We start from the raw sequence: 12,050 nt of genomic DNA, 5'->3' as shown, positions 1-12,050 counted from the left end.
ATGCCCCGCCCGGGCCGGTGGGGGCAGCCCCGCGGGGTGCCGGCCCCCGGCCCCCAGCCCCGCGGCAGCAGAAGCGGGGGGCTGCCGCCGGGCAGAGGCTGCAGACAAAGGGGGTCCGAGCCCCCTCTCCCCCAGGAAGGCAGCCGGGGCCGCCAGCTCCGCGGCGTGCGGGTGTCCCCCCAGGCCCCACCCCGCCGTGACATAGCGGCCCGGGGAGGGGCGGCGGCCGGGGACCCGGCAGAGGGCGGGCCCGGCTGCCCGGGGCGGCATGGCGCGGCCGCTCGCTCGGCGCGGGCGGTCGGTGGGAGCGCTGGCGCTTCTCTGCGGGCTGCTGCGGGCGGGCAGCGCCGCCCTGCTGGTTCCTGCGGGCACCCGGCTTGGGGAGGGGGGCGGCGGCAGCGGCCCGGGCCGCCCTCCGTGGGACGGAAGCGGCCGGGAGAAAGAAGCGGCGTTGGCCCTGCGGGTGGGTGTCCCTGCCCGCACTTACACTCGCGGCCCTGCTGCTGCCGCGGGAGGAGGGGTGGCGGCGCGCCGCTCGGCCGCGGTTCACCGGCTGGCCGGTGGGTGAGAGGTGGGGAAAGGTGGCACGGCAGAGCTCTTCGGCCCGCGGTGCCCAAACCCCCGCCGGCATCCTTTGCTGTTCTCTCTTCCTCGGCCTTGCCTGCTCGGCTTCCCCTCAAACTGCTGGGGTCGGGGGGCCGCTGCTTTTCTGCCCTTCCCCCTTTCTGACGCCAGGTGTCAGCCTCGGGCCGAGGCGGCGGCGGGAGGGGGGTTCCCCCGTTCCCCCGCCTCACGTCGACGGCTGCACGGGGTTGCTGCCGGAGCCCACTCCGGGGAAACGGGGCGACCGGGAGAAGTCGGGCAAGGAGTGCCCGAGGGGGCCGGGCGGGTGTCGGTGTCCCGGGGCTGAGGGCCGGCGCCGGGAGTGCGGTGCCAGCGGGGGTCGCTGCTGTCCCGGCGGCGTCGGTGGCCGCGTGTGGCCGTGAGACCGCCGGTGGGGGTGCCCAGCAGCCGTCTTCTGCTGAGGGGGTGCCCTGAAGTCTTCATAGAAGACGCAAAAGTTGGCGTTAAGTTTTTTATATTTCATGTTGAACTTTGTCGGCAGAAGAAGTTGGGGAGGGGGGTGCCAGATTGTCTTGCTTTTGTAGGTCAAAAACATGGTTTTCAGAGATCTAGGATTCCTGATAATTTAAAGTTAGGGTTTTTAACGTCTTTAGACCATTATACTGTTCTTTTGCTGTATAAGGACATAAAGCAAGATAAGATTAACTCTTATCTGAAGACATTTTTATGTATCGTTGAACCACAAGGTTTGCTGTGCTCTCAAAGAAGGGCATCAGATGAGTTTGACACAATGTGTTCTCAGCTTGCCTGTTTTGCCTGTCTCATATCATTTTTTTACCCTCAGTGCATTTAACAAATGCTTTTTTGGTCTCTTTCTTAGAGCTGAAATTAGTCTAATGAGTTTCATACTGGTTTGCTGGGGATCCACAATGAATCTGAGATGAACTGCTGTCTTGTTATCTTAAGTTCATGCTTACTGTTGCTAACCTTTTCTGCTCTTACAGTTTTGTCACTACTGCTACCTTAATAATATACACAAATTATTTATTTATTTTCCCTTCAGCGAAGTGCTGAAAGAATTAGATTACTGAATTCACCATCAAAAGATAATACAACTGCTTTCTATGGAATAAATCAGTTCTCTCACCTGTTTCCTGAAGAGTTCAAAGGTACACTTTCTGGCTGCTGCTAATACCTTTTCTGTTATTTTTCTTAATTCTTTCCCAGAACCTTGTGTCTTTCACATTTACAGATTCTTCCAGTTCTGATAGTCAGCTAGTTTACAATGTCTGGTACCAAACCGTAAGTGCTTCTGAAGGATAGAAAATCCTCTTCATGTTTCTCTAGTCTTGCAAGGTTGAATTGCCCAGAGCCTGAATATGATTTAGTATATATATTTCCTCCATTGTTCCCTTCCTCCTTTCTTCTCACTGGGCCTTAAAGCTTCTTCAGTTGCAACAGTTTTAAAATTGGAAGATAGACAAGGTTCTTGAGTACTCTTTAAGTTCCTGTTCCCTACCCCAAGACAAAATTGACTGCAATCCAAACAGTGCTTGGAGGTCTGTGTCTGTATTATGATAGCTATGCCTTTCAGGAGCAATATGACATGCTTAACTTTTTTTCCCTAAGAAAATTTGTCTGATACCTAACCTAATTTTCCCTTCTTGCTTTTAAAGTCTGCTGTTATATGTTCTATTCATTGGGGGATTTCACACCCTTTTTATTTTTAAATAATTAAGCAGGTTTTTTTAGTAAAAAACGAGTAATTTGCATGTGTTTCAGAATCTTCATGTTATTCTCCTGTTACCTGACTAAAAATATTTTTCCAGTAAGTAAAATGTTGTGAAAATTTTCAAACAAAGTTTGTTTTATGGAATGGCTATTGATCAGCTTTAGTAAATCTTCATGCTTTTTACCCCCATTCCCTACATGGAATATTTCTGGGTTTTTTTTCTAGAATGGTAGGAATATTTACATTCATTCTGGAGTATAATGATTATTTTAAAATATATTAATTTCCTATGGATTTGAGAGTCAGATGTAATCTCATCATTGTAACTACAGATCAAAGCTACCTCTATGGCTTCTAGTGAAACAGTTGCTTCTGAGGTTTTTTTAGTTAGTAGATTTATAGATATTTGTATTCTGTGTTTAGCTATTTACTTAAGAAGCATACCTCACAAACTTCCCAGATACAAAAAAGTGCCAAAGGGAAGGGAAAAACCTTTGCCAAAGAAGTTTGACTGGAGGGACAAGAAAGTCATTGCAGAAGTGAGAAATCAGCAAACAGTAAGTCCTGGTGTTTTCCTTTCCTGGTTCTCAAGCACTGCTCATAGACAGTTCTAGCAGGTCTGTCGTAGAGCACAGTGAAGGTTTTGGAAGGGCACAGCACTGCCTCAAGACTCCTTGGAGCACTGGCACAAGTATGGCTGGCTGAACATATGCAAAGTCACGTAGCATTTTATGCAAAATGGATTAGATTTAAAAGCATGAGATGTATATCTGTTCATTTAGAAACTGTGCAGTTATAAACTGCGTGTAATACATTTTTTGATCTAGTTAACTAAATCTGCAAATATTTTGCACCAGGTGTTTTTTGTATTTTTCTGAAGAGACAGGTAAGTTCAGTGCCTGATCTACCCTATTTCACCTGGATGGGTATAGAGCCTTTGATGTGGTTTTCCCTCATGATTGAATGCCCTTGGCTGGCCAACATCCATATCTTTACCACTGAACATCTCAGAGGATGCATTTGTGATAGGAAGATAACCAGACCCCACATGATTACAGTTTATCCCAAAGCAGTTATGGTCACTGGTAAGAAACAAACAAGCTGTTAAATCCTCAATGTCTTTCCTTTCTGTACTTCACATAGTGTAACCTGGATCATGCCTAGGAATAAATTCTGCTTCCTATTTTAAATGCTACAGTTTAAAGAGCCTAGATCTGCAGTATAGATTCTGTTACTGTGTAAGAATGTTTTTGTTAAGTTTACTTTCAGTTTACAGTTTCTTAAACGGTAATTTATTTCTATAAAATTGTTCAGACTGTAGAAAGTGGTAGACTCTCTCCTAAAGTGTGTCCTTTTCAAAAACTTACTAACTAATGTAGTTAAAAAATAATTTCATCCTGAGCCTCAATACTTGTTTAAGAAAATAGATACCTCACAGTAAAAAGCATCCTCAGACCTATCTTAAAAGGCAAAAATGAATCAGGAAGGAATCCTTAAAATAAGACAACCACAATGCAGGAATCCTTAAAATAAGACACCCATAATGCATTTCTGGCTTTCAGAGACCAGTACAGAGGAAAAAAACAGTTCAGTATTTTAAATGACTGCTTACATTTCTGTATTATTGCCTTAAAAATGAGGTTCAAGAGTGATGTAGTAAAGGAAGAGCATTAGAAGACCATTTTGACTTTTTTTTAGTTTTTATATCAGGCTTCTAAAACAAAGCTGACTGTCTTTCTCCCATGTTTCCCTTCTCTTTGTACCAGTGTGGAGGCTGCTGGGCTTTCAGTGTTGTGGGTGGTATAGAGTCTGCCTATGCAATTAAAGGAAATAACCTGGAAGAACTCAGTGTACAGCAGGTTATTGACTGTTCGTACAATAATTACGGCTGCAGCGGAGGATCCACTGTTAGTGCTTTGAGCTGGCTGAACCAGGTTTGAAACTTTTCATGAATCTCAAACCCTTCCTTAGCTTTCATATTAACATTGTATTTTACTGGGAAAAAGTGGTGGGGAAGGTGGAGTGTACAGCTCATCTGACTTTTTTTATTTTTAATGTATGTGTATACGTGTGTGTATATATGTACGCATATTTATTTAGTTTGGAATCAAGAGAGAGTTTGTTCAAGCAGAATTGAAATTCGATTGGAACTTTATGGTCTATATATGTTCTTGTGAATGTAACAAATCAACCCACAGGGGCTGAAAATAACGTTCCTTGAAAGCTACACTATTTCCACTAAATTCAATTGGAACTGCAGACATACAGTACCGGTGTAGGAGGAGCCATTTATCCATGTGTCATTTTGTGGATTTGAGTGTCCAGTTTAGGCACCAGCATCTGGGCATAAGGAAGAACATTGAGGTTTTCTGCTTTCAAATTTCTATGGTTTCAGTTGCAAACACTGTAAAATCATGCATGAGTGTGGAGAACTTTGAAATAAAATTGACTGGGTTTATGTTTGTTTCACTTGCAACCCAAAACAATGAAAATGCAGATACTTAAGTGTAGCTAACATTTCATTCATGAAAAATGCAGAATGTGTGTTAATAATGTATGTAAGCAGAAACATTTTAATATCTTTGAAATAAAAAGTACTCCCTAGGACGACAGTTTGAGTTACAAGAAAATAAGAAGAATCCCTTTTTTTTTTAAGTTTAAACAGCCACCCACCCCCACCCCCGATTGTCCTTTTTAATAAAGTCTGTAATTCTACCCCTGAAGATTCATATAATCCCAGCTCATAACAGTCCAGATAACATGTTTGTTTGCATTTCAAGAAAAAGGGTATTCATCTGGACTCCTCTGAAGCAAAATTTTCTCTTGCTCAGCAACAGAGGGACTACAAATAAATTGGGCTGGAGAAGACACAGTCATAAACATACTGTACTGCAGAAGATAAGAAAAGTATAAAAGGTTGATGCAGTAGATTTGTAACTGGACTTTGTACTGTGGCAGCCATTATAATACATTGTATACTAGCATGAGGATTTGATGGTAATAGCAGAATTGGACTTAATTTTAGTATTTTATATAATTGTTCCTGGGATATTTGTGGTTCTTCAACTGTCCCAATGAGAGGATAATTTTGTGTGCGGATGTCATTTGAAGAGAATAAATAGTCATTCATTAAGTGAATGCATAGTATGTGTGTCTTGAAATTGATGAGGTTGCTCATAAGGCTAATTTAAACCAGAGATGTCTTTAAAATTTCGTTCATTATTTAAAGACTTCTGAATGCCTTCTGAAGCTTTCTCCACAAACAAGGAAACTAGAGATAGTAAATATCTTATTCCCAACATGACATTCTTATTTCTAAATCTCACTAAGAGCACTGAATTTTGAGTGAGTTCTGTGGTCATTTTCAGTGTGTTTTGAGCTGCATAGTGTTAAAGTCGAATGCATTAAACTTTCTTTCATTTATCTTCTTGCAGACTAAAGTAAAACTTGTGAGAGATTCAGATTATGCTTTTAAAGGTCAGACAGGACTGTGCCATTATTTTGGTCACTCAGATTTTGGAGTTTCAATAACAGGATTTGCTGCATATGACTTCAGGTAGCTACTATTGATTCTTTTTATTTGCTGTACTTTTCCTTCTGTGTCAGTAACTGTGGAGTAAGCTAGAGCCAATCGTGCATTGACCAGCCAAAGGTTATAAGGTTGATTGCATCAGTTCTGTAGCTTTGTACTGGATAAGAATTAATACAGAACATTTTTGAGAGTTTAGGCTTGCCACAATGAATCCATTCAACCCTGCCATCATGAAGCCTGTTCATATTAGAAAGCTTAAGTTTGTGTCTTGAAATCAGGTCTGTTAAATTTGTTAAATATGTTTAAACTGGAACATTGAGACAGTTACAATTTTCAATATATGCTAAGTGAACATTGCACTGCTTAAGTATCAGAAATGGTAAATCCTACCAATAGGAACTGGAATTTGCTGAAAAATTAGGAAGTATTCAGTTACTTCAGTATTCATCCATTTTCATACCCACCCGTATCCTCCTCCAGTCCATGACTTTACAAACAGTGCTGTGAACTGAATTTTGTAAAGACAGTTGGTAGCTTTTCAGGTTTCTGTACCAAGAAAGTTTCTTTCTAATTTTTATCAGTATAATACAGCTGCATACTGAAGTTAAAATACAAGAACTATAATCTTGATTTAGGGATTGAATTACTGCCAGATATAAGTAACTAAAATCAGTTATAGCTTTGCTAGTTTGTATTTGCCAAATTTAGTTATTGTACATATCATGCAGTGATAAAGATTTCCTGTTCCAGTATATTACATAAGTAAAACTGTATGAGGATTCTAATGGTAAATGTCTGATAGCGGAAATGTCCTGTGTTTCGTTATGTTTGAGATACATATGTTAGTATATTGTTGTGTGTGTTATAAGAGGTACTTCTGTATGTTAGAAAAACTAATGGGAAATAATAATATAGACTAATGATTTGTCCAAAGCTGGTTTTAATTGATGAGTGGTGTATAAATGGTACATAGTGCTCCACGTTGCCCCATGACTCGACCCAGAAACCTGCTTCTTTTTAACAGCATCATATCTTTGGATCTGTACATTTCCCATAGTCTGTGTGCCCTATATTTGTATTACTGTGTTGTAGCATATGAAATATATAATCATTGATGTATGTTATGTGGTGTGTAGAACTCAGAGGAAATGGTTTAATTATTTGATTGTTTTAAATCGTACTAAACAAGTAGATTACCACCTCAGATTGCTTTAGTGTCCTAACTTGTCACTTGGCCTTATTACTCCTTTCACAGCGGTCAAGAAGAAGAAATGATGAAGATGCTCGTTAAGTGGGGCCCTTTGGCAGTAACAGTAGATGCGGTTAGCTGGCAGGATTATCTTGGTGGGATCATACAATATCACTGCTCCAGTGGAAGAGCAAATCATGCTGTTCTTATCACTGGTTTTGACAGAACAGGTGCGTTTTCATCAACTGAGCTTCAACCCAGTAGGTTTTGTCTTTCTTCTCTTATATGACGCTTGCCTCCTGTGGGACAAGTGATTAAAATCCAGGACTGGGTCGTTTTTTGAGAGCTGTTTTGTTTGGTGTCTCACGAGTTCTGGGAGTGCAGCCTGATCCCAGGAGAAGAACTCTTCTTCTCTGTGCTCCTTCAGTTCTGTGGGACTTCTCCTTGTAAAGTCAAGAACATGGCTATATGTGTCTTTATGCTAGCAGAGGATATATCCAGTCTGTTCAACACTGGAATCTTAGCTCTGTCCTCTATGTGAACAGCAGTAGGTTTCACTATACCGTATCACCAAACTATCAGAAGCTATGAGATATTAAAATGGTAATGAACTCTGTAGAGTGTTCAAAGGGGTTTTTTTATGCTTCCCAAATCCCATGTTGTCATTTATGAAAATGTCTTTTCCAGGTAGTATCCCGTACTGGATTGTACAGAACTCTTGGGGGCCTACTTGGGGAATAGACGGCTATGTTCGTGTTAAGATAGGTGGCAACGTCTGTGGTAAGTCTCACAAAAAATAACTAAAGTGGTAAAGGCCACGTGCTGGGATATGTTTCCGCATGTAAGTAAAGCGATATAATAGGATCCTCAGCAAGGAAATACAAATCATTGCTATGTTTTAAAAGAGGTTAGATGAGTCTAGGTGGAAAAATAAATAAAGCAGTTGCTAGTTCAACCAAGCCATATAGTTGAATGATTGAAAACACCATGCAAAGGTAAAGCTGTATAAGGCATAACAAATAAAAGTACTATTGTACCTTACCATGTAGAGGTAATGGTATTGTAAAGTACACAGTCATGTGTCATGGTTTTAGGTTAGTGCCATCGCTATACTTAGTGTAGGTAAAACAGCTGCTGTCCTTGTCTGGTGGATGCAATTATCTCTGGGCTGTTCAGCAAACAAATACAGAAAGCAGGTCTGCCTGTGCTTGGGAACTGTGTAACCTGGTTGTAAGATAGAGGCATATACTTTTAGTACTAGTTCCATCTCCCACCTTTTTACTGTTTGCATGAGATTTTTCTTAGTGTTTGAGGGAGTTCTGTAGGTTAAATATCCAGTTTCTTAGTTGCTGGATGTGGAGGTAAGGCAGGTGAAGCTCCTGTTTACCAACAAAGATTGCTGAGCCAAATTGCTGGGATTCGACTACTAGACAGTAAATGTTGTGTGTCCATTGAATTTCAGTCTGTTAGATTAGCACTGGAGGTCTTCTGTTGGCTTTCCCTTCAGTGTATGTTTCACAGTAGCTCTCGGTCATTGTAAAAGGTGTTTGATAATGTAAATCATCTGCAAATAAGAATAGATAATATTCAGTTTGCCTGCACTCAGTAGAGATCAGGACAATGTGTCCAGTCATAGGTTTTCCATGTTGCTGAAACTTTTGTTCTTGTTGTATAAAAAAATTATTTGGAAAGAGAAATTTAGAAGTAGTGATAATTAAAGCAAGTCAATTGTAGAGATGATCAGGAAGAACAGATGTGTTATTTTTGAAATCTTTTCTCAAAAAGCAGGCTTTTTTGCATTTTCTGTAGTGTGCTACACAAGAACAATCCAGTAAAGGGCAGTAGTTGCTCTCTTCCCCCCAACAGTTATTGTCTTCTGATTTAGAGGGGCTCTGGTACCACTTTTGAGGGTGTAAGAGTCTGTTTACAGGCTGTAGTCAAACTTTGCTTTTAGCGCTGGAAGGAGTACAACAATACAAAATAGAGCATAACTAAAAGCCTAGTTTGTTCTGTGTTTGTATGTGTACGAGTGTTCAAAAATGTGTCTTGAAATGGAATTTGTGCTCTCTAGTCTCTTGGTGAGCTTTCAGAGCTGCATAGTTTTCTATTGTCTGTACACTTCTAATGCATATTACTAAAAGGGAAGAGGATATCAAGATTTAGATTGCTTTTCAGCACCCACATGGGACCAATGCTGAATCCTGATAGGTTGTAAAGTTTTGAACATGAAAGCAGAGGAAGGAGGAGACTAGATCTCAACTGTAAACAGTGTCAGGCAAGGAAGACATAAAAGGTTGCAGCGGATTCCCTGCCTCCTCCCTGCCCCCCAGCAGTTCATCTGCTGTCATGGCATGGAGGGGAGAGGGCAATATATGAATATGAGTGCTGGGAACTTATTTCTGGCAAGTCTCCACTTTCAGTATTTATTAAAAAAAATTTTGTTTCATTTGTAGGTATAGCAGATACAGTTTCATCAGTATTTGTTTGACACTTACTGGCCAAAGACCACAAGTATCATTTGGACACACACTATATATGAAGATTTACTTCAAACAAACATCTTCTAAAATAAGAAATCGCTGCAAGGGCAATTCCTCCTTTTAGACAGTACAGGAATGTGTTGGCTGGAGTTTCTAAAAATGTTTTTTTGGAATGTGTGTTGCGCATCAAATTTCTCACGCAATAAGAAGACTTGGAATCTCTTACAGAATGAGAAGACTTAGAATCAACTGCAGAACCCAAAAAGAATACAAAGATGTATTGAAACTGCAAAGTGTGAAGTCTGTCCAGGTATTGAATACTGCTCTGTAAAAAGATCTTACAAGGAAAGAAGTGATGACAAATGACAAGGAATTTAGATCAAATAATCAATAGTATGACAGAGTAAAATTGAAACACTTTGAAGAACAATCATGATTAGGTCTGCTTTTATTGGGTAGGGAAGAAGGGCATTTGGAAGAAAATATTCTGTTTCTCTTTGACGCTTGTCTTTGCTTTTCTAGTACCTCTGACAGACACACACATTTTGTCTTCCTCCTCTTTGTGAAATCCTACTTTTTCTCTAAAGTTAGAAGAATAAAGGAGAGAAATGGATAATCAAAGTTGTTTCCTGAGCACCCCCTGTCTCTGAAGTGCTGCAGTCCTTCAATTTCAGTCTTCAGACCTTTATTGGGTAAATATAACTTCAAAGCTCTTCAGAGCAGGGACCATGTTTTGGAAAGTGCCTGGAATATCACAGTCTTCTGCCTTCATTTGTTAGGTCGATAGAAAAGTAAGAAATAACTGTATTTAGACAAACAGAGGCAGCTCTGGAGGTTTAACATCCTGTGTCCTGGCAGGATGTATGTGTTTGCAAATCAGACTTTCTGTGCTTTGAGAACTGTATCAGTTCCATACCTTCTCTCTTCTCGACTTCATGACTAACAGTGAAGCCAGTTTCAAATTAAAACCTTATTTATTATAGAAAAAGTTGTGAGGGTGGCTTTTGATAATACATATTTGCCAGCTTCAGAAAATCAGCAATCACAGAATATTCCAAGTAGAGTGGGTGTTAAATTTCCCTACGTTAATTGAATTCATAGGTGGGACTTGCCGGGAATCAAAAAAAGGGCTCCGGCTTTGCTGACCTGTAAAACTGCAGTTGCAGGCAAACGTAACTAGAATTCACAACCAAACTTGTAATTCTAAAATGCTCTACCTGTGTCTTTTATGGAGCACTACTATGAAGAAATTATGCAGTTTTCACAATTACTGTACGATGTTAATAGATCAGTGTGTTATAACCTTTTTATGACAAATGCAATGAGTGTTCATAATTGTCTATTGCAAGTATTGCCATTTTAGTCCTTCTACTTAAGCTTTAATATTTTAAATGAAAGGAAGACTGAGTGTGATGTTTGCTACTTCCTGAATTTACTGGCTGAAAACTTTCGATCACCAAAAGGGGAAGCATTCTATAGCCTTATAGTCTTCTGCGGCATGATCTTTCCTTAGCAGTTTACAAACCACAAATAGCACTCTTCCGTAACTGGAAAACAATAGCCAAATTTCCTAACTGGCCTGTTGTTGTAGAAGTATCAAACACAGATGTTCCACCAGTGTTTTTGAGGTGGTACTACCAGGCATGAGTACCCAAAGTGCCAAGATACAGAGCAACTCACCAGAAATTAAGGCCAACAGCGTATGTGTGTTTCCAAGGGAAGTGTTTAAAATGACAAGGAGAGTCCATCTAATGAGAAGATGACACAGCTTTATCAATATTCTATGGCCAAGTCTGCCTTGCTTTTATTACATATCAATTTATACTTATTTCAATAATATTTCAAATAAAAAAGAATTTAAATGCATGTCATACATACATGTTTGAACTTTATGCTTGCTTTAGAGGACTTAACAAAAGATAAGCTTTAATACTGCTTTATTGAAAGTGCAAAGTAAGTACTTGTTGTATCTGCTATTTAACAGTATGTTAAGGGATTTACATTCACATGTAACACATAGATAGCAACATGATTCTTGACATATGTAGAAGTTCAAGACAGTTGGGTTTCTATAGATTGAGGACTTAGTTTTTTAATTCTATCTTAACCCAAAATTTCTTTGAAATTCCACTAGAGCTCAGAAACTAATATTCTTCTGAAGGTGATGAGACCAATGATGTCCTCAACTTAGAAGTAAATTAATAATGAACATCAGGCAAACAAATACAAAAATATGTACAAATAAGACATGATCGTGATAATTCTGTATAAATTGCTCCCTCTCTCTAGGTGTAGGTTTTAAGAAGCCAGCTAACAGTTAAATTGGTCATTGAGTTGAACTGGGGTATCATTTTAGTCTTAGTATAGGCTAACTCAATATAGATTATTTTTTCTACAAACAATTAAGTTTCTTCCACAAGGTGATCATACTATTCACACAGCTGTCATATATATATATATATATATATATAAATACGTATTTACACACCCACACGCTGAGAATAGCTGTTACATCGTAGGGATAGCACCACTTGAGGTGAAAGTCCTGCAGTG

The 12,050-nt window shown here is 40.1% G+C and overlaps 1 protein-coding gene across 1 annotated transcript; it reads left to right on the top strand.

Moving 5' to 3' along the window:
* Nucleotides 1-258: 258 nt before the first annotated feature.
* CTSO (cathepsin O) lies at nt 259-12,015 on the top strand. Its single transcript, XM_074905666.1, has 8 exons — nt 259-463; nt 1,628-1,733; nt 2,720-2,853; nt 4,063-4,230; nt 5,731-5,852; nt 7,084-7,247; nt 7,705-7,797; nt 9,471-12,015. The coding sequence occupies exons 1-8, from the start codon at nt 269-271 to the stop codon at nt 9,503-9,505; spliced, it is 1,017 nt and encodes a 338-aa protein (XP_074761767.1). The 5' UTR covers nt 259-268; the 3' UTR covers nt 9,506-12,015.
* Nucleotides 12,016-12,050: the final 35 nt, after the last annotated feature.

The sequence above is a fragment of the Athene noctua genome, chromosome 4 (genome assembly GCF_965140245.1).
Source record: "Athene noctua chromosome 4, bAthNoc1.hap1.1, whole genome shotgun sequence".
Classification (NCBI taxonomy): Eukaryota; Metazoa; Chordata; class Aves; order Strigiformes; family Strigidae; genus Athene; species Athene noctua.
Note: the sequence above shows the minus strand (reverse complement) of the source record. Positions and strands in the feature narration are given on the sequence as shown.